Raw genomic sequence first — 22,473 nt, forward strand, 5'->3', positions numbered from 1 at the left:
GACTTCTCTGATCCTTGCCATCCTCTTCTGAGGTGTGTGAAGGTTGGATGGGAGGTAGAAAGTCTCCTTCAGAAGCTGGAGTATCTTTGGAGCCACTGTGTAGGGGAGGGAGACGATCACCCAGGAAGCCCTGGGTAGTTGCAGACTCGGCAGCAGCGAGCAGGCCAGGGCGAGAGTGTCCACTGGGCCTTGGCTCTTCCGGGTGCTGTGAAGAGTCCCTGAAGGACAAGAAGAGGACAAAGAGCAGATGGTGGTGGGGACACCGAGCTAGGGCTGGGGACGGAATGTGTTTCCTCATCACCTCCATCCTCGCTGTGTCTGAAGTGAGCAGAAACTGACCACCTCTGTGCCTGAGGTTATTAGAAAGATAGACAGACAGACAGACAAGACAACCAGCATGATGGAAGACACAACGAGAAACAGAAGAGGAGGGGGAGGGCAGGAGTGGAGGAAATCTGGAGGTGAGGAAACAGTGATTACAGGCCACAAAGGAAATGGACAAGACTGGACAAGACAGGAGGTCCAGGTGGAAGAGTGGAGAGCCCAGCATGGTGAGGTCAATTCCAAATCTTCCTGTCAAAATGGGGGTTAGGCTCAAAGGCCTGGCCATCCTGTCAGTGACCACAGGGAGGATCTTCTGTAAGAAGAGAAAGGAGAAGCCAGAATCATGAAGGAAGTTGCTGGTCACAAGGAGTTGGGGATGGGGAGGTTCTTCCCCAACTCAGTCCTCCACATGAGAAGGCCCAAAGGTTGTGTTTCACTTTACCCTGATTCTTCCTGAGTCCTGTGCACCCAAGGGTCCCTCAGAGATCCTCCTCTCCTGCCTGGTGGCTTTGCTGGTCTCACTTCCTGGAGGGAATCAGGCCATGGCTTGGATCCTGCTTCTGCTGCTGTCAGCTGCATGCCTGCAAGCTGGTGAGTTCGGGGACCTTGTTAGCAGGAACTCTGACTTAACCACAGGAGGGGCCGGTGGGGCTGGGAAGAGCAGGCTGTCATGTGGACAGGGGTCTGCTAGAGGAGCCAGCCAGTGCTCTGTGCCTGAAGAAAGAGCTCATCCTCAGAGATGGTCCAGCCCAACCTGTCCTCATCTGTCCTGTACTGTATGGATAATGGCTCAGGAAGCTCTGGGTTGTCCTTTCCATCCCTTCCAGAGACATCATATTCTCCCCATCCTTCCCAGGTTACTCAGCAGGATCCAACAGAGAAAGACCCTTTGGGGTCAACCAACCAGCACGCCTCTCTGGTGTCCAGGGCGGCTCCATCGAGATCCCCTTCTCCTTCTACTTCCCCTGGGAGTTGGCAGAGGATCCACAGATGAGGATTCTCTGGAGATGGAAGCACTTCCATGGAGAACTTATCTACAATTACACCCTGCCTTTCATACATAAGCATTTCAAGAACCGGCTCATCCTGAACTGGACACAGCCTCAGACATCCGGAGTCCTCAGAATCCTGAACTTGAAGAAGAAGGACCAGACAGTGTACTTCTGCCGAGTCCATCTGAACACAAGACATGGCGTGGAGGAGTGGCAGTCAATCAGTGGGACCCAACCTACCATCACTCGTGGTGATCACATCCCAGGTCAGGATTTGGTGGCCCTGGCTTCTTTGTACCATACATGTCATTAGGAATCTTACATTTCTGATCCTTCTGACAGATTCCTCTCCTGTGTCCTGTCCTCTCCCCAGAGCTCTTCCAACTCCACCTTCCCTCTTCTCAACAACCATCCACAAGCCTTCCTTGCTCTCTCTGAGCGGCCCCTCATGTGCCCTCAGACCCACCCCACCCCCAGTCTCAGCTCTTCCCAGATGGCCCAGGCTCCTGCTCCTTTCTCCAAACTGCACTACGGCCCTGCCCACCCCACCCTCGTTGACACAAATCCATGTGGATCTGGCCTCTCCAGGACGGAGCAGCCTTCACCTGGTCCTGTGTCAGGGTCTCCGTTAGATCTAGACTTTACACCATATCTCATTCCTTCCACAGAAGGTGCCTTCTGGTCCTGTGTACCCTCCTCCTCTGGGTCCCCCCACTTCACCAGACTCTAAGACATACCTCATCTCTTCCTGCCCCACTTTCTTTTTCCCTTCCTCATTTCCCTCTTTCCCTACTTCCTCCCCATCTCCCATCTTTCCCACACAGACCTCATGGACCTCCAAATATCTCTCAACCAGTAGACATATGGCCTCTGCTCGAATTCACACTATTTGCCTATCTTCCATTGATTTTGTGGAGCACATATATGTGGTGTAAGCATTCATGTGTATGCATGTGTGTTTGTGTAGGTTCATGTGTGTGGGGATTGTATTTTATACTTGTGCTTGGGAAGGCCAGAGGTGGACGGACATGAGGGGTCCTCCTCTAATAAGACTCATGTCATTCCCTTGAGGCAGGATTTCTCACTGAACCTGGAGCTCAGTTTGGGACTAGGCTGATGGGCTGTGAAGCCCCATTGATCCTCTTTTCTCCCATGGTATTGTGGTTACAAGTGTTCACATGGTCTGTCTTACAAAAACATGTGTGATATCTGAGGAAGGAACACCTAAGGTTAACCTCTGACACACATACAAACACACACAACACACTTGCAAAAATTTAATAAAAAATAAATTTTTATAAAATAAAATGTAAAATTAATAGTCAAATAATAATCAATTATCATTAATTACATTGTCCAGTCTCAGCAGTTCCAGTGATAAGTGGATTTGTCCCTTCCAGGTTAGACCCACCCGCCTCCCCCTGGCAAACCACTCCTCACCTTAACCCTGTGCTGGTTCAGGATAAACTCCACAGCCTGAACTGACCAGGCACCTTACCTCTGCATATCCTGTGTCTCCTTCATGTTTTCCTAAATGGATGTGTTCTTCCAGCCTCCTCCCTCTTCCTCCTTCCTAATGTCTCCAGCCTTTGATAATCTATTAGGTGCTTGTAGAACAATCAATTTAAGGCAGCCATGCCGTTCTCTCTTCAGGCACACACACCATGTTGTTTTTCTTGTCCGGGACACGTGCACACGAGACAAGGGCTCTGTCATTGACTTACTCCTCACTCCACTATGAATTCTTCCATCAGTATTTTCCAACAGCATTTTAAAAATTAATTCATTAACTGAATATTCCTGCCCATTGTTTTTAAAATATAAAAATTAAGGATAAAAAAGACATTTTTCTTTTTTTTCCTTTTCTTTAAGACAGAGTCTCATGTATCCATGCTGGTCTCAAATTGCTATATAACCTAAGATGGCCTTGAACTCTTTGCCAAGAGCTGGTATCAAAAGAAATGTTTTATCTGAGCAAAATATCCTCGTTTAGGGCAAAGATACCACACAGAGAAATATTTGCAACAAGTATTGAAAAGAACTCTGTGGTTTACTTATTAATTCTCTTTCCATAATTTCATTTTTGTAGGCAATTCAATAGTACTCTCCTTTGCATGCTTTCTCTTTCGTGTCTAAGCAAAATGGTCACTAGTGATAAATCTATCTATCTATCTATCTCTATCTCTCTATCTCTCTCTCTTTCTCTCTCTTCCTATGTTTCCTTTGATGGGTCTTTGGGTCTTTCTCAGGGCTGAACTCACAAACTGGGCTAGGACAGCTGGCAGTGATGCCCAGGGATCTGCCTATTTTCCCCTTGAAGTGCTGGGATTACAAGTGCATGGCAACACACACAGATTCCCTGGGGATGCTGGGAAGAGGAAGGGTTGAGTCAGGAGTCCTCAGGCAGATGCAGAGGAAGCAAGATGAGACTGCCCTACTGAGAACAGGTACCAAGTTAACCACAGATAAGAATTATGGGTTGATTTATGTGTAAGAGCCAGTTAGTAATAAGCCTGAGCTACCAGCAGAGCATTTATATATAATTATATAAATATATTAATATATATATATAACATATATTAATCATATAAGTCTCTGGGTGGTAATTTGGGAAGCAGGTGCCCTGTATTTGGGTTTTGCTGAAGGGACAGAAACTTACACTTACTCCAAAGCCCCAGGCTGCTCTTCCACAGAAAGAGCCTGACTCCTGTGATGGCATCATGGCTGCAGGGTCATTGCTATTGGGGAAATGGAGTTGACATTGCAGAAGACAGATTGCAGCATTCTGGACAGAAATCCATCCCACAGCAGGTCCCTATGGGGGTTCAACAGAGGACTTGAAACTAGAGCAGAGCCCATGACTTGGGATTCAGGGCAGCAGGTATCCTAGTTCAAGTTTTCATTGCTGTGAAAAATTCCATGACCACAGAACTTAGGGAGGAAAGGTTCATTTGGCATCCATTTCCCAATCACGTGCAAGGCTGACTTCCTTCGTCTCCTCCCAGCCCCCAAGACCACCTCAGCAAGCCCCACCACTGCAACTTCTGCACTCACCAGAACTGCCCTCACAGACACAGAAGGGAAGAAGAGCGGACAGAAAGAGAGCCTGGGTCCGGGAACCACAGTTGGGTTGGCAGTGGCTGCTGCTGTACTCCTGGCTGGGGTTTTGGGAGTGATGGTGTTCCTCAGGTGGAGGAGAAGGAAAGGTAAGTGGTCCACACTGCACCACATCACACTTCCTGAGTGTTTCCACAGAACAGTCTACACCAGAGTCCTGGAAGGGGATTGATGACAGGGCAGATGCCAGGGCTCAGAGATGGCTGAGTTAGGAAAGTGCTTGAGTCCTGGATGTTGTCCTCCAACACACCCATAACACGGTATGTGCGTGCACACACACACACACACACACACACACACACACACACACACACACACGCAGTGAATAAATGAATCTAACACAATTAAAAAATGAAAACCATGACAGTCGATGGTGATCTGGTGATCCACACATCTGTAAGTGTGCACAGTCGATGGTGATCCACACATCTGTAAGTGTGCCTGGGAGGTGGAGGCAGGAGGATCTGGAGTTCAAGGCTAGCCTGGATTATATATATATATATATATATATATATATATACCAACGCTCCTCCATCCACGTAATAGCCAGGAAAGGTCTGGGAGTGGTGTAGAGGACTCTCTCTGGCCTCCAGCAAAGGGAAACCATCTCAGGAACTCTTGAGCAGTGTGGTGCTGGAGGAGGAGGCAGGAGATGACCAGAGGGAACCTGGTAAATCAGGTCCCCAAGCCTCTGATACCAGAGGACAAATGGAGTGGCCACCTCAGCGCCCTGCTATGGTGACATCAGTGTGTGTGAAGGTCTCAGATGGGGATTCAAGAGGGTCACTGAGACAGATTACAGGGAGGAAGGAGTTTACTAAGAGTTATCAATGCCATGGATGGACAGAAGGGTAGATATCAACATGGGAGGGTGCTCTAAGGAGATTTCAAGCTCCACCCACATGGCAGGGGCTCCAAAGTAGAAATGGGGTTCTTTTTATATCCTTCTGAGGATAGGGGTGGTTTCACTGCACAAGCTGAACCAGGAAGGAGACAGGAAAAGGAACAGGATGTGTGGACACTATTACCGTCTTTGACTAAAATCACTACCCAGGTGATAAACCCCGGGACCTGGATGGCAGCAGGTCAGCTGGAGAGAACAGTGTCTGGACAGTGTCTCTGTGAGAGGTGAAGGGCACTGTTGTGGCCTTAGCAGCAGCTGGATTCTACAGTACAGTCTTAGGGTACAGAGAACAGACCGGAGGGGGGCCAGGCTGTGTCACTTTGCCACACTGGATCTGCACATGGGGATGAATGGCCAGAACCAGGAAAATGTCAAGGGAAAAGCTTTCAGACTTTGTGATTAGCCTGGTGTGGTAGTGCGTGTCTGTAACTCCAGTGTGTGGAAGGGGCAGGCAGGAGGATCAGTAGTTCAAAGTCATCCTTAGGTGCAGAAGACCTCAAACAAACACTCAGTGACTAGATGGAGGACACGGGGACCAGAGAACAGGAACAAGTCTAAGTGTGTTAAGAAACACTCTGATGAAACAACCAAGCCATGTAAGGACTGAAGGAGGAAGTGTGTTTGAGGGTGTGTAATGGCGGTTACTTTCCACTGTGGTGATAAAACATCGTGATCAAAAGTAACTTGTGGAAGGAAGTTTAATAGTGGTGGGCAGCTGAAGCAGGACACTGAGAAGTCACATCTTCAACACATGCAGAAAACCCAGGGAGAAAGCTGGAAAGAAGAAATGGGGTTCTTTTTATATCCTTCTGAGGATAGGGGTGGTTTCACTGCACAAGCTGAACCAGGAAGGAGACAGGAAAGGGAACAGGATTGTGGACACTAATACCTTCTTTGACCAAAATCACTGCCCAGGTGAGAAACCCGAGACCTGGATGGCAGCAGGTCAACTGGAGAGAACAGTGGGGATGCTGGGAAGAGGGAGAGCAATAGTATCTCAAAACGCACCCCAGAACACATACCTCTTCTAGAAGGCTGCACCTCCTAAATGGTCCATAACCTCCCAATATGACAAAGATTTCAAATAGGTGACCCTGTGATGAAGATTTTTCAATCAAATCTAACCCTAACCTCACCCAAACAATTAAAAAATGAAAACAATTTAATTGTTTGGGTTAGTTAGGAGTGGGCTAACCAGCTGAGTGGGGGATATATTTGATGTGCCTGTGTGGATCTCACAGAGCTGTCAAAAAAACAAACAAACAAAGTGTATTTATAAGTCAAAAGTAAAAAGAGGGGCTGAGGATTTAGCTCAGTGATAGAGCGCTTGCCTAGCAAGCACAAGGCCCTGGGTTCGATCCTCAACTCCAAAAGAAGAAAAAAGAAAGCACAAAGAAAAAAGACAGAGAGATGGTTCAGGAGTTAAGAGCAATAATAAAAGTTTTGTTTTGTTTTGTTGTTTTTTTAAAGCTACAGAAGCCCTCAGACTTTAAATGGAGTCAGTATGGAAGCCTGGGAGCCCCCTGGTGGAGGAAATCCACTACTGCAAGTCACCCTCTGACTTCCATACACACTGTGGCACACCCCCGACCATATAATAAATAAGTGACAATTTTAAAAAGCTTAATAATTAAAAGAGAGTAATATGCACCAAGACAAATAGACCAGTAGAGTCGATGTATTCCAGAAAGAGGCAGTCTCTAGAGGCACAGAAAGAAAAGCATGTGAATGCAGAGTAGACTAGGCAGTGTGGAGTGAGGGGAACTCAGGGTTGGTGAAGGAACAAAGGAGACAGGGGTGAGGTCTGGACCCAGCAGAGATCTGGGGAGGCTTGTTGTGTGGGACCACAGCCCAGCAGAGGGAGCTCAGGCTCTTCTCTGACTGCTTGGGGCAGGTTCTCTGCCCCCCCATCCTCTGAAGCTGGTCTGAACACAGAGGACATCTGAGAAGGATGATGGAGGATCAGCACTGATGTCACACTGACACTGTTTCTCCCCACAGGACAGAAGACCAAAGCCGAAACCTCAGCCAGGTGAGCGCCATCCGGGTCCTCTGCAGGAGCAGCCAAGCTCTTAACCACTGAGCCATCTCTCCAACCCCTTCAAATAACATTTTTTAAAGATTTATTTGTTTATTTGTTTATTATATACAGTATTCTGTCTGCATGTGTCCCTGCAGGCCAGAAGAGGGCACCAGATCTCATTACAAGTGGTTGTGAGCCACCATGTGGTCGCTGGGAATTGAACTCAGGACCTTTGGAAGTGCAGTTGGTGCTCTTAACCATTGAGCCATCTCTGAAGCCCTCAAATAACATTTAAAAAAAAAAAAAAAAAAAAGGAGAACCACACTCAGGGCACTTCACATCTCCCTAACCACTGACTCATCCTGTCTGCTCCCTCCTTGTCCCCTATGACATCTCGCTCTCAGGGCACCAGATTCCCACTGACAAGGAGAGCAGAGGGCTCAGGAGTCTCTTCCCAGAACAACAACACCTTCAGCGCTCAGACTTTCTCCTCTCTCCTTCCATTTCCTGGGCTTCCCTCTCTGTCTCTGTTTCCTCTCAGCCTTGAACATCTGCCTCAATTCAACAGCTCTCCATTCTTCCCTTTCTTCTGTCTTTCTCTATGGTCAGTGAGCCCGCTCCCCCAGAATCCTTTGTTCCAGATCCTCCACATCTCTTACCCTTTTCTCTCCACCTCCCAATCTCTCTGCCCTTCTCTCCTGACTCTTCTTTTCCCTACTGTACATGGCCTGCTCTGACCCTTCCTCCTCCAACCCCTTTTTTCTGAGAAAGGATCTCATTTAGTCCAGGCTGAACCCAAACTCACTCTGTAGCCAAGGATGACCTTGAACTCCTGATCTTTTTGCCTCCACCTCCCAACTGTTGGAATGATAGGCATTGTACCACACCCAGTTTATGAGGTGCTGGGATGGAACTCAGGGTCTTGTGCATATAACTCAAGCATCCACTAGCAACACTGCATCCCAGCTTCCTCCATCTCTCCTCTCCCCGTAGCTTCTTTGACCAGATGCTCTTCCTCCAATCCCATCTCAGGTCTTTTCTCCTCGAACCTAGCCTGAGCACCTACCCAGGAGATCTGAAACTTTCTTGTCTTCTAGTTTTCCAGGTAGTGAGACAGGATAGACTTGGTTCTTCCTATTTCTAGTCTCTGTTCCTGCCCAGGGCATCTTAGAATGCCTCCATTCAGCTATTGCTGAGAGACCTCAGCCAGGCCACCTTTCCAGTGACCTCTCATTCTCTTCCAGAAAAGGTCTAATTCTGAGGCCTAACACCGTGATGTCATCTTGAGTCACTGAGGATGGCAGAGACCACTCAGAGTGAACCAGCTCCTAGTGGGTGGGTTTGTGTGCATGTGGGTATGTGTGTGTGTGATAGTGGGTGGGTGCATGTGTGTGTGTATGTGTGTGTGTGTGTGTTCTCAGGTCCCATCCACTCTTAAATAATTATTTTATTGCATTTTATTTGTGTGCATGTGCATACATGTGTGTGGGGGTGACTTGACAAGGCACATATGGAGGTCACAGGACAACTTCTGAGAGCTTTCTCTTTCCTTCCACGTTATAGATTCTTGGAATGAAACTCAGGTTGCCAGTCTTGATGGTCTGGCCTGACCACTAAGTAATTTCAACAGACTCCCCTTAGACTTTAAGTTTTTGTTTTTGTTGTTGTTTGGTTTGGTTCAGACAGGGTCTCACACAGGTCACTGGAACTCACCAGTTAGACCAGGTTGGTGGCCAGTGAACACCAGGAGTTCCTCTTGTCTCCATTTCCTGAGGACTAAGATTAAAGCATGCACCACCATGTCCAGTTCCATGTGTGTTGCTTAATTTCCTGTGTGTGTACTTGTGCAGATGCAATCCACATGTGTAGAAGCCAGAGATCAATGGTACATCTTCCTCAATGTTTCTGTATTTTATTTTCTGTTTCTACATGTATGTTGTGTGTGTGTGTGTGTGTGTGTGTGTGTGTGTGTATGTGTGTGTGTGTGAGTGTGTGTACCAGGGAATGTGTGTGGAGGCCAGAGGTCTATGTAGTGACTCCCCTCAGTTTCTCCCACCTTTATTTAATATTCATTTTGAGGCAGGGTCTCTCACTAACAGTTAGGCTAGACTGCCCAGACGATGAGCGTCAGGGATCCACCTGTCTCCATCCACTCTCCAGACACATTGTGTCCAGCTTTTTTCACATGTATCCTTGGGAATTTAATCTGGGTCTTCAGGTTTGTGAAGCTGGCACTTTACCAGCTGAACCATCTCTCCATGCCTCCACCTTATCTTTTGAGACAGGGTCTTTCACTGAATCTAGAGCTCATCTGTTAGTCCTGGCCAGTGAATGCCAGGGATTTATCTGCCTGTCTCTGCTTCTCCAGGATCCAGCTTTCTGTGGTGCTGGGTCTCCAATTTGACTTCATGCTTATGTGACACTTACTTTACTAACTGAGCCATCTCTGCAGCCCAGGACCTCATGTCTTAACCCTTTCCTGTCCAGATTCTAATATGTTGTCCATTTGTTCCCTTGCAGGGACCTCATTGAAAACACTGAGGATGTTGAACCTGAAGGTAAATTCTGCCAGCTTCCAGTTTCCCCACCTGGCTCTGCCTTCTTCTCCCAAGACCCCACACTTACATAAGCACCCCTCAGTATTTCCACCTTTCCCTCCTTCACCCTGTTCCTCCCATGTAACCGAGGTCCTCACCTCACTGTTGGAACTCCCAGCCTCCTGTCTCCCTCCTTGTCACAGCTTGACTTCAGCACTCTGTGTTCCTTTTTCTCTAGAACAATATGTGAACCCCAAAGAGAACCCCAAGGTAAGCCACTCAGACTCAGGCCTGAAGGAAGTTAAAGGGATGTTGAAGAAGGAGACAGAAGGGTGGAGACCAGAGATGTGGGCAGGACACTCAGGCTGCAGTTGCTGCAGGTGTGGGCAGGACACTCAGGCTGCAGCTGCTGCAGGTGTGGGCAGGACACTCAGGCTGCACCCATGGCAGGTGTGGGCAGGACACTCAGGCTGCAGCTGCTGCAGGTGTGGGCAGGACACTCAGGCTGTAGCTACTGCAGGTGTGGGCAGGACACTCAGGCTGTAGCTGCTGCTTTATGGTGGACACAGCTGCACAGCTGCCATCTAACCTCTTGTCCCCCACAGGATAACAACATCGTGTATGCCTCCATTGCCCTCTCAAGTCCAGTCTCCCCAGGAACACCACCTTGCCAGCCTGTCCATGGGAACCCCCAGGAAGAGACTGTGTACTCCATCATAAAGGCCAAATGAGTGGGTCTGGGTGACAATCTCAGAGTCACCTGTGCTTCTAGTAAGAAGACTCCATTTACACTGATACCCACAGCCAGAGACAAAATCTCATGGGTCACTGATAACCATGGACAGAGTCACAAATCCACATGTCAGGGCGTTTGAGCTCAGAGAAACTGAGGAACTCCCAATTTCCTTTTTTAACCTCCTAGATCTTCCTCACAAAATAAAACAATCCACAGAATTTGCCTAAATGAATCTAATTAGGAGTCACTCATGTGAACCTTATCTTCTGGCCCTCTAAGATCCCCTCCTCTATCACGTTTTTCTAGCTGCCCAAGGCAGGGGATGCCCGAATGCTGACAGCCTGTCTATACCATGTACACCCACAACTGGGAGGGTAATAACCAGCACACAGTGACTGGTTCCCATGGACCACCACACTGGACATCAATAACAACCCTAGAGAGATGGTGTGAAACAGGGAACTAAACACCACATGGTTACAATGCTTTCCTAAGGCCATGCTGCCCCCAGGAAGTCAGGGAGTCGGGACTCACAGAGATGCTTTTCTGAAGGTTCCACAGGCCTGGATCCTGCTGCTGTCTCCAGCCTCCTCTACCTTCCAGAGAAGGCAGGTTGCCATAGTAACATGAAAGGAAGCACAGCCTAAGCAGTGGCCCCAGAGACCTGCTTTATTACCCAGGATGCACAGGTCTGACCTGAAGCAGGGAGCAGGTCACCAACCCCCACATTCAACATCTGCTCAGGATCACTGAGAGACAGTCAGCAGTAGAAGGACCAGAGCACACTACTCCTCAAAGAGGCCCGCCAGGAACTCCTCTGAGCCATCCCTCTGCTGGGACTCCCCTCTCTCCTCTGCCTCTCCAATGGCTTCCATGAGTTGCTCCAAGTCATCTTCAGGGGGGAAACTTGCTGCTTCCTGTGTCAGAGGCTCCTGAGGTCCAGGACCTTCCTTTCCCAATGGGCAAGCCCCGTGTGGAGCTGGTGGAGCAGGACACTTAGATACAATTTTAATTTCCTTCTCCTAGGGTAAGTAGGTTGCTGAGGCCTTGCTTTCAGGAGCCTTAATTTTTTTCTGGCTTTTCCACAGGCTTTCTCTGTGTAGTCTTGGTGCCTGTCCTGGAACTCAAAAAACTCCAGAGGGATCATGGAGGCAGGTCATCCATTAGCTCACTTTGGTTGGAGACAGAGAACTTGAAGATGTTACCAGTTTTCTCTATAGATTCACTTAAACAAATTTTGTGATAATTAATATTTTCTTTTAAATAATATATATGATGTTGAAGAGGAAATTGGGAGTTTCTCCATTTCTGTGTCCTCAGGCTCAGTGACATGTAAGTTTTGCCTCTGGCCTTGGCTATCTGAAGAATCTGGGAGACTTCATCCAGAGAGCAGGAGACTGAGCTGATTACCTAGGCCCTCTACGGGGTCTTTAGGACAGTATAGAGTCTCTTCTAGGGGTTCTCCTGGGCAGGGTTGCAGGGAGATGCTCCTGCTGAGGTTGGGCAGCACATGAGGGAGGTGAAGATGATGATGTCATCCTAGGAGAGAAAGTAGAAGTCGGGTCGGGCGGGGCTACTGTGCTAATGTAAAGTCTCAGGTGCAGCCTGAGTGTCCTGTCTACACCACCAGCTGCCATCCTTCCATTCTCTCTAGCATCTCCTCCACTCTCCTCAGGACACAGTCTGGACAGGTAACTCTGGGTCTGCATGTTGTCACTGGGGTAAACAAATCATGAGTGGGATGGTAGGTGGTGTGACAGGAGGGAAGGACAGATGGACAGTTTTCATCAATGGTGATATCTGTAGGGACAGGACCCACAGGAACTGCACTGTGGGTAATTTGAGGAGATTTTCTGGAATTGGATTATTCGGAGAGAAATAGAGAGTATTGAGACTGTTGGGTATAATGTCAGAGTCTGAATGCTGGGGACACTATGAGGAACTGGAGTCTGAAGAGTCACATAGCCATGCCTGGAGAGATCATGTTTACTCAGGATGAGGACTAGGTAAACATGTGGTGGCAGACTAGCTGTGAAAGGTGCCTTGTATGATTGTGTGTTTCTGCTTGCAGCTGTATGTGCATGCAAGTAAGTGTGTGCTCACGTGTGTGGAAGCCAGAGGACAACCTCAGGCAGTACTCCTACTCAGGACACCATACACCTTGGACTATTTGTTTGGTTAGTTGGTCCTTGTGTTTTTTGTTTGTTTGTTTATTTGTTTGGTGAGGGAAATAAGTTCTATCTATGTAGTCTTGGCTGATCTGGAACTCAATTTATAGACCAGTCTACATTCATGCTAACAGATGCTCACTCTTCTCTGCCTCCCAAATGCTAGAATTAAAGGCATGCACCACCATGCCCACTTTGTGGTTTAATTTTTTCCATTATACTTACTTATTTATTCTATGGGGACCGGGCACACATGAGCTATAGCCTGAGAAGCAGCCAGGTACTAACCCTGTAGTCTGACACTTCCAATGGTCACATGCATGTGTGCATGGTTGCACACACACCAACGCTCCAGGCTGCTCTTCTACAGATAGTGCCCCTCCCCTATGAAAGCATCATGGCTGCAGGGCCCAGTCACTGCTATTATGAGAAATATGGTTGGGATTATAGGAGACTGATTACAGCATCCTGGACAGAAATCATGCCACAGCATAGACCCTATGGGGGATTCACCTGAGTCCAGGCCTTGAAAATTCCAGAGTCCATGTCTTGGGACTCAGGGTCCAGCAGGTGGCAGCAGTGAGGCTGAGGACAAGGGACAGCTGGGATCCTGAAGAACCCACCAGTCCCACATGTGTAAAAATGATGGGGCCTAAGGCTGACATATGGCAGCTTCATCAGGTTTTTCCCGTCCTTGGTGACTTAGAAATCAGTGAACCTTTTCTGACAGACTCCAGACAGTAGGGCAGGACCTGCTAAAAGCTGGAGGTGAGTACTCCTGACCAGGAGGGCCTCCTCTCTGAATTTCAAGGAGGCTAAAGACAAGTTTCATATGGTGGAGCACTTACTTACTTGCTTACTTACTTACTTGCTTAGTTACTTACTTACTTATATGCTTAGGGTATGACAGAAACCTAGGTTTTATCTCCAGCAGGAGACAAAGGGCATGATGGCACTCACCTGTCACCCCAGCTCTTCTGAGGGCAAAGAGGAGGATCTGTATGAGTTCTGAGGTCATCGTTGGCTACATAACAAGTCCAAACTTAGCTTGGGCTTCATGAGACACCCCTAACCCCCAAAAGAAGGGTCAGACAAGTAGAACACCCTTGTCCTGTGTCCTGACTGACAGTGCATCTAGTACCAACTCATCTTTAAGATTCTGTGATTGGAGTGTGCAAAGGTGCAACGAATATAGAATTTTCAGACCAGGTAACTTGTTAGTGAGACAATGAGAGTTTTACCTGGCTCAGGTCAAGGGATCTGAGGACCATGGGGACAGTGGGGACTGTGAGGAAGACAGAGACAGCAGATGTGACAGAGGCGGATGCACAGCCACCTGCAGGGAGGCATGGAGAAGACAGTCAATGAAGCAATCTAAGGAAATGGGAAGTCGCCTCTGCACATGTCACTCAGGGAGAATAATGCCACTTCCTCTGGTATAATCATGTCTTCCTGCCCTTCAGGGAAGTGATGGAGCCATGTTATGGGGAAGGGTGAGATGAACCTCCTGCAGAATCATCCATGTGGCCACGACCACTGTGCCCATCACTCATGCCTCCATCCCACTCACAGGTCATCTGTGTCCTCTCTCAGAGTCATCTCAGATGATATGTCATAAGTGACACATTGCTTCTCTGAGGCTTCTTTGCCTACTTTGTCCAAAGAAGGTTCTGGAACAGCCATAGCTTGAAAGAGTCACTCAATGCTTTGTGGGAACAGCCTCCTGGGAGCCCAGCAGCAGATCCATGGCTTTTGAGGGAATTTCAGAGGCTTCACTAAGCAGGCAGGCTGAAGTCTGTGTGGAGTTTAGGACTACAAGTACTTGATGGGATGAAGTCCAGTCAACCGGCCATGTGGCAGTCATGTGACATGTCCCAGGGCTTCTCTGATCCTTGGCATCCTCTTCTGAGGTGTGTGAAGGTTGGAGGGATGTAGAAAGTCTCCTTCAGAAGCTGGAGTAGCTTTGGAGTCACTGTCTAGAGGAGAGAGACGATCACCCAGGAAGCCCAGGGGAGTTACAGACTCGGCAGCAGCGAACAGGCCAGGGCGGGAGTGTCCACTGGGCCTTGGTTCTGCTGGATGCTGTGAAGAGTCCCTGAAGGACAAGAAGAGGACAAAGAGCAGATGGTGGTGGGGACATCGAGCTAGGGCTGGGGACGGAATGTGTTTCCTCATCACCTCCATCCTCGCTGTGTCTGAAGTGAACACAAACTGACGGCTTCTGTGCCTGAGGTTATGAGAGAGACAGACAGACAAGACAAACCAGCATGATGGAAGACACAATGAGAAACAGATGAAGAGGGGAGGGCAGGAGTGGAGAAAATCTGGAGGTGAGGAAACAGTGATTACAGGACACATAGGAAATGGACAAGACTGGACAAGACAGGAGGTCCAGGTGGAAGAGAGGAGAGCCCAGCATGGTGAGGTCAATTCCATATCTTCCTGTCAATAGTGGGGGCTGGGCTCAAGGGCACAGCTATCCTGTCAGTGACCACAGGAAGGATCTTCTGCAGTGTGGGAAAGGAGAAGCCAGAATGATGAAGGAAGTTGCTGGTCACAAGGAGGTGGAGATAGGAGGTCCTGCCCCACTCTGTCCTCACATGAGAAGACTTGGGGGTTGTGTGCCCCTTTACCCTCATTCTTCCTGACTTGGCAGCACTCTCCACAGGCCTCCTCTCCTGCCTGGTGGCTCTGCTGGTCTCACTTCCTGGAGGGAACCAGGCCATGGCTTGGATCCTGCTTCTACTGCTGTCAGCTGCATGCCTGCAAGCTGGTGAGTTTGGGGACCTTGTTAGCAGGGACTCTACCTTAACCACAGGAGGGGCCGGTGGGGCTGGGAGGAGCATGCTGTCATGTAGTCAGTTGTCTGCTAGAGGAGCCAGCCAGTGCTCTGTGCCTGAAGAAAGAGCTCATCCTCAGAGAGGGTGCAGCCCAACCTGTCCTCATCTGTCCTGGACTGTATGGAACAGTGGGACACAGGGCAGGACTGTCCTATGGATAATGACTCAGGAAGCTCTGGGTTGTCCTTTCCATCCCTTGCAGAGACATCATATTCTCCCCATCCTTTCCAGGTTATTCCACAGGATCTAACAGAGTAAATGGCTTTGGGGTCAACCAACCAGCACGCCTCTCTGGTGTCCAGGGCGGCTCCATCGAGATCCCCTTCTCCTTCTACTTCCCCTGGGAGTTGGCAGAGGATCCACAGATGAGGATTCTCTGGAGATGGAAGCACTTCCATGGAGAATTTATCTACAATTACACCCCACCCTTCATACATAAGCATTTTATGAAACGGCTCAGCCTGAACTGGACACAGCCTCAGACATCTGGAGTCCTCAGAATCCTGAACTTGAAGAAGGAGGACCAGACAGTGTACTTCTGCCGAGTTCGTCTGAACACAAGAGAAGGCATTAAGTTCTGGCAGTCAATTAATGGGACCCAACTCACCATCACTCGTGGTAAGGACACCCCAGGTCAGTCCCTGGTGACCCTGGCTTCCTTGTATCATACATGTCATTAGAGATCTTACACTTCTTATCTTCTTGTGTGTCCTGTCCCATCCCCAGAGCTCTGACAACTCCAGCTTTCCTCTTCCCCATAATCATCCACAAGCCTTAGCTGCTCTCTCTGAGCTGCCCTCATGTGCCCTCAGATCCACCCCACCCCCAGTCTCAGCTCTTCCCAGATGGCCCAGGCTCCTGCTCCTTTCTCCAAACTGCACTACCGCCCTGCCAACCCCACCCTCGTTGACACAAATCCATGTGGATCTGGCCTCTCCAGGACAGAGCAGCCTTCACCTGGTCCTGTGTCAGGGTCTCCATTAGATCTAGACTTTACACCATATCTCGTGCCTTCCACAGTTGGTTGTACCCCTCCTCCTCTGGGTCCCCCACTTCACCAGTCTCTAGACACATCTCTCACCTCTCCCTGCCCCAGTTTCTTTTTACCTTCCTCATTTCCCTCTTCCTGCCTTCCTCCCCATCCCTCATCTCTCCCACACAGACCCTCATGTTCTCACCATGATCAGGTTCTCTGGTCACTTCTCCTCCTCCATGGCAGCTGGAACTGCAGCTTCCACACAGAGTGCACACAGGCCCAGCCTAGTCTCTGTGTGGACATTACCCCAGCCACCTGTCACCACTGCTGGGCACTCTTGTGGTCATTATACAGAGAGACACGGAGACCAGCAGAATGCAATCCCTGCCAAGGTCATGCTGGTGAAGAACAAGCCCCAAAAGGGACCCTTTACCTCCAAGCATCTCTCAACCAGTAGACACGTGGCCTCTGCTTGAGCTCACACTATTGCTTGCCTTTCTTTTATCTTATCTAGAGCATGTATACATGGCATACTCAAATGCACACAAATGTGTTTGTGTGTGTGTGTGTGTGTGTGTGTGTGTGTGTGTGTGTGTGTGTACTCCATTTCATACATGCAAAGGCCAGAAGTGGTCATTAGGGATCCCCCTCAAGTAAGATCTACCTTAAAACCTGGAGGTGGGATCTCTCACTGAACCTGGAGCTCTCTGTTTTGGACTAGGCTGATGGGCTGTGAAGCCTCATTGATCCTCTTATCTCCATCTCCCACAGTGTTTCGGTTACATGTACTCTCATGGTCTGTCTTACAAATAAGGTGTGTGACATCTGAGGAAGGAACACCCAAGGTTAACCTCTGGCCCTCACACACACACACATCACACAAACACACACACACACGCACAGACCATTATTATGTGTGTGCAAAAGTTTAATAAAAAATAAATTTTTAGAATATAAAATTAATAGTCAAACAATAATCAATTGTCATTAATTACATTGTCAAATTTCAGCAGTTCCAGTGATCAATTGGTTTGTCCTTTCCAGGTTAGACCCACCCGCCTCCCCCCAACTCCTTCGAACCCCCTAACCCCCATCCCCGGCAAACCACTCCTCATCTTAACCCTGTGCTGGTTCAGGATAAACTCCACAGCCTGAACTGACCAGGCACCTTACCTCTGCATTTCCTGTGTCTCCTTCATGTTTTCCTAAATGGCTGTGTTCTTCCAGCCTCCTCCCTCTTCCTCCTTCCTAATGTCTCCAGCCTTTGATAATCTATTAGGTGCTTGTAGAACAATCAATTTAAGGCAGCCATGCCTTTCTCTCTTCAGGCACACACACCATGTTTTTTTTCTTGTCCCAGGACACGTGCACACGAGACAAGGGCTCTGTCATTGACTTACACCTCACTCCACTATGAATTCTTCCATCAGTATTTTTCATCAGCATTTTAAAAATTAATTCATTAACTGAAAATTCCTGCCCATTGTTTTTAAAATATGAAAATTAACGATATAAAGACATTTTTTTCCATTTCTATAAGGCAGAGTGTCATTTGTCCATGCTGGTCTCAAATTGCTATATAACCTCAGATGGCCTTGAACTCTTTCCCAAGAGCTGGGACCAAAATGGCGCTTCACCACACCTGTGTCCAGTGCTTGAGATGGACTCCGGGCCTCGGGCACGCTAGGCAAGCACTCCACCACTGAGCTGCAGCCACAGACTCAGAAAAAATGTTTCATCCAGGCAAAATATCCTCATTTAGGGCAAAGATATCACCTGGGGAAATATTTGCAACAAGTATTTAAAAGAACCCTTAGTTGACTTTTTAATTGTCTTTATATAATTTCTTTTTTTTCTTTTTTTCTTTTTTTTTTTCTTTTTTTGGTTTTTCAAGACAGGATTTCTCTTTGTAGCTTTGCGCCTTTCCTGGAACTCACTCTATAGACCAGGCTGGACTCGAACTCACAGAGATCCACCTGCCTCTGCCTCCCAAGTGCTGGGAATAAAGGCGTGTGCCACCACTGCCCGGCATAATTTCATTTTTGTAGACAAATTCAATAGTACTCTCCTTTGCCCATTTTCTCTTTCATGTCTAAGCAAAAAGAGCCCTAGTGATAGATTTCTCTCTGTGTATGTCTCTCTTTCCCTCTCTCTCTCTCTCTCTGTCTCTCTTCTTATGTTTCCTTTGATGGGTCTTTGGGTCTTTCTCAGGGCTGAACTCACAAACTGGGCTAGGACAGCTGGCAGTGATCCCCAGGGATCTGCCTATTTTCCCCTTGAAGTGCTGGGATTACAAGTGCATGGCAACACACACAGATTCCTGGGGATGCTGGGAAGAGGGAGGGTTGAGTCAGGAGTCCTCAGGCAGATGCAGAGGAAGCAAGATGAGACTGCCCTACTGAGAACAGGTACCAAGTTAACTACAGATAAGAATTATGGGTTAATTTAAGTGTAAGAGCCAGTTAGTAATAAGCCTGAGCTACCAGCAGAGCATTTATATATAATTATATAAATATATTAATATATAATATAAAATATATTAATTATATAAGCCTCTGAGTGGTAATTTGGAAGCAGCTGCCCGGTATTTGGGTTTTGCAGAAGGGACAGAAACTTACACTTACACCAAAGCCCCAGGATGCTCTTCCACAGAAAGAGCCTGACCCCTGTGATAGCATCATGGCTGCAGGGTACAGTCACTGCTGTTGGGGAAATGGGGTTGGCACTGCAGGAGACAGATTGCAGCATCCTGGACAGAAATCATCCCACAGCAGGTCCCTATGGGGGTTCAACAGAGGACTTGAAACTAGAGCAGAGCCCATGACTTGGGATTCAGGGCAGCAGGTATCCTAGTTCAAGTTTTTATTGCTGTGAAAAACTCCATGACCACAGAACTTAGGGTAGAAAAGGTTTATTTGGTTTACACTTCCCAATCACGTGCAAGGCTGACTTCCTTCATCTCCTCCCAGCCCCCAAGACCACCTCTACAAGCCCCACCACTGCAACTTCTGCACTCACCAGAACTGCCCTCACAGCCACAGAAGGGAAGAAGAGCGGACAGAAAGAGAGCCTGGGTCCGGGAACCACAGTTGGGTTGGCAGTGGCTGCTGCTGTACTCCTGGCTGGGGTTTTGGGATTGATGGTGTTCCTCAGGTGGAGAAGAAGGAAAGGTAAGTGGTCCACACTGCACCCCATCACACTTCCTGAGTGTTTCCACAGAACAGTCTACATCAAAGTCCTGGAAGGGGATTGATGGCAGGGCAGATGCCAGGGCTCAGGGATGGCTGAGTCAGGAAAGTGCTTGTGTCCTGGATGTTGTCCTCCAACACACCCACACCATGGTGTGTTCACACTCACACACATGGTGAATAAATAAATCTAACACAATTAAAAACTGAAAACACTACCCTGCAACTACTGTGGCAGCAAGGCTGACAGAGGCTCACATGCCTGCAGGGCCAATTCTCAGGGTTCCAAGGGCTCTGCCCTTTCATCAGAGGCCCACATGTGTACAGCCATGCTGCTGCTTGTGTGTGTATCACACTGCTTCATGTGTGACTTAGTCACATGTGCACCCATGGCCTTTCCATATCACCTCATTCTTAAGAGACCAACCATACAGTGCCAAGGAGGTTTTAGTTCCTTTTTTTTTAAGATGACAAATGTACAAATATTAATATATTTTTGGTGCCCACAGTAAGACTGTTTTTTTAAAGGGTTGGAGCTGGCTTTTTCTCCAACTCTATTGATTCTATTTATCCTAGACATTTCAAACCTCCTCTGTGCCTTGGTTCTGGGGGTGGTGATGCAGGCTCACCCTGTTTTCTGAGCTGTTCCATTAAAGACCTTCCTGAAAAAAAAAAAAAATGAAAAACACTGACAGTCAGCAGTGATCCACACCTCGTTCAGTGTGCCTGGGAGGTGGAGGCAGGAGGATCTGGAGTTCAAAACTAGCCTGGATTATATGAGAATTTATTTCAATCACTTTTCTTCCACAAAATAGCCAGGAGAGTGGTGGGAGTCAGTTAGAGGACTCTCCCTGACCTCCAGCAAAGGGAAACCATCTCAGGAACTCCTGAGCAGTGTGGTGCTGGAGGAGGCAGGAGATGACCAGAGGGAACCTGGTAAATCAGGTCCCCAAGCCTCTGATACCAGAGGACAAATGGAGTGGCCACCTCAGCGCCCTGCTTTGGTGACATCAGTGTGTGTGAAAGGTCTCAGATGGGGATTCAAGAGTGTCACTGAGACAGATTACGGGGAGGAAGGAGTTTACTAAGAGTTATCTATGCCATGGATGGACAGAAAGGTAGATATCAACATGGGAGGGCGCTCTAAGGAGATTTCAGGCTCCACCCACACGGCAGGGGCTCCAAAATGGAAATGGGGTTCTTTTTATGTCCTTCTGAGGATAGGGGTGATTTCACTGCACAAGCTGAACCAGAAAGGAGACAGGAAAGGGAACAGGATGTGTGGACACTAATACCGTCTTTGACCAAAATCACTGCCCAGGTGAGAAACCCGGGATCTGGATGGCAGCAGGTCAGCTGGAGAGAACAGTGTCTGGACAGTGTCTCTGTGAGAGGTGAAGGGCAGCGCTGTGACCTGAGCAGCAGCTGGATTCTGACAGTACAGTCTTAGGGTGCAGAGAACAGACTGGAGGGGGGCCAGGCTGTGTCACTTTGCACACTGGATCTGCACATGGGATGAATGGCCAGAAGCAGGAAAATGTCAAGTCAAAAGCTTTCAGACTTTGTGATTAGCCTGGTGTGGTAGTGCGTGTCTGTAACTCCAGTGTGTGGAAGGGGCAGGCAGGAGGATCAGTAGTTCAAAGTCATCCTTAGGTGCAGAAGACCTCAAACAAACACTCAGTGACTAGATGGAGGACACGGGGACCACAGAACAGGAACAAGTCTAAGTGTGTTAAGACACACTCTGATGAAACAACCAAGCCATGTAAGGACTGAAGGAGGAAGTGTGTTTGAGGGTGTGTAATGGCGGTTACTTTCCACTGTGGTGATAAAACATCGTGATCAAAAGTAACTTGTGGAAGGAAGGTTAATAGTGGTGGGCAGCTGAAGCAGGACACTGAGAAGTCACATCTTCAACACATGCAGAAAACTAGAGGGAAAGCTGGAAGTGAGGAGGGCAATACATTCTCATAAACGCACCCCAGTGACACATACCTCTTCTAGAAGGCTACACCTTCAAATAGGTGACCCTGTGGTGAAGATTTTTCATTAAATCTAACCCTAACCTCACCCAAACAATGAAAAAAATTTCACTGTTTGGGTTAGTTAGGAGTGGGCTAACCAGCTGAGTTATATTTGACATGCCTGTGTGGATCTCACAGAGCTGTCAAAAAACAAACAAAGTGTATTTATAAGTCAAAGAAAAAAGATAGAGAGATGGTTCAGGAGTTAAGAGCACTTGCTGCTCTGGCAGAGAGCCCAAGTTCAGTTCCCAGTACCCATATGGAGCAGCTCACAACCTCCTGTAAGTCAAGCTTCCGGCACCCAGGGCTCTCTTCTGCCCCCCTCCCATGGGAACACAGATGGCAAACACAATCATGCACACATATATAAACACACAAATGAAAATAAATCTCTAAAACTAAAATTATAATCTAAAAACACTTAGAGGAGGCCAGGGGGCAGTGGCGCACGAATTTAATCCTGGCACTCGGGAGGCAGAGTCAGGAGGATCTCTGTGAGTTCGAGGACAGCGTGGACAACAGAGTGAGCTCCAGGACACGCAAAAATCTACACAAAGAAACTCTGTCTCAAAAAAAAAAAAAAGTTAGGGAAAAAGCCTAAACTAAGGCACCAAATGACTTGTTCTCCAAAACACAGTGGGTGA

The 22,473-nt window shown here is 48.1% G+C and overlaps 2 protein-coding genes across 3 annotated transcripts in view; both read left to right on the top strand.

Annotated features, from left to right (window-relative positions):
- The first annotated feature begins 748 nt into the window (after nucleotides 1–748).
- LOC118572636 (paired immunoglobulin-like type 2 receptor alpha) lies at nucleotides 749–10,973 on the top strand. Its single transcript, XM_036172363.1, has 7 exons — nucleotides 749–915; nucleotides 1,181–1,582; nucleotides 4,322–4,522; nucleotides 7,339–7,369; nucleotides 9,881–9,918; nucleotides 10,136–10,167; nucleotides 10,503–10,973. The coding sequence occupies exons 1-7, from the start codon at nucleotides 867–869 to the stop codon at nucleotides 10,626–10,628; spliced, it is 879 nt and encodes a 292-aa protein (XP_036028256.1). The 5' UTR covers nucleotides 749–866; the 3' UTR covers nucleotides 10,629–10,973.
- Nucleotides 10,974–11,298: 325 nt separating this feature from the next.
- Nucleotides 11,299–22,473, top strand: part of LOC118572165 (paired immunoglobulin-like type 2 receptor alpha) — a 16,953-nt gene continuing 5,778 nt past the window's right edge. The window contains exons 1-4 of one of the 2 annotated variants that reach the window (XM_036171598.1): nucleotides 11,299–11,660; nucleotides 14,265–15,574; nucleotides 15,873–16,274; nucleotides 19,587–19,787. In XM_036171598.1, coding sequence (XP_036027491.1) covers nucleotides 15,526–15,574; nucleotides 15,873–16,274; nucleotides 19,587–19,787 — 652 coding nt within the window. In that variant the 5' untranslated portion in view covers nucleotides 11,299–11,660; nucleotides 14,265–15,525. The remainder of the gene's footprint in view (nucleotides 11,661–14,264; nucleotides 15,575–15,872; nucleotides 16,275–19,586; nucleotides 19,788–22,473) is intronic. The other variant, XM_036171599.1, reaches the window with a different exon arrangement.

The sequence above is a fragment of the Onychomys torridus genome, chromosome 22 (assembly GCF_903995425.1).
Source record: "Onychomys torridus chromosome 22, mOncTor1.1, whole genome shotgun sequence".
In the NCBI taxonomy this organism is placed as follows: domain Eukaryota; kingdom Metazoa; phylum Chordata; class Mammalia; order Rodentia; family Cricetidae; genus Onychomys; species Onychomys torridus.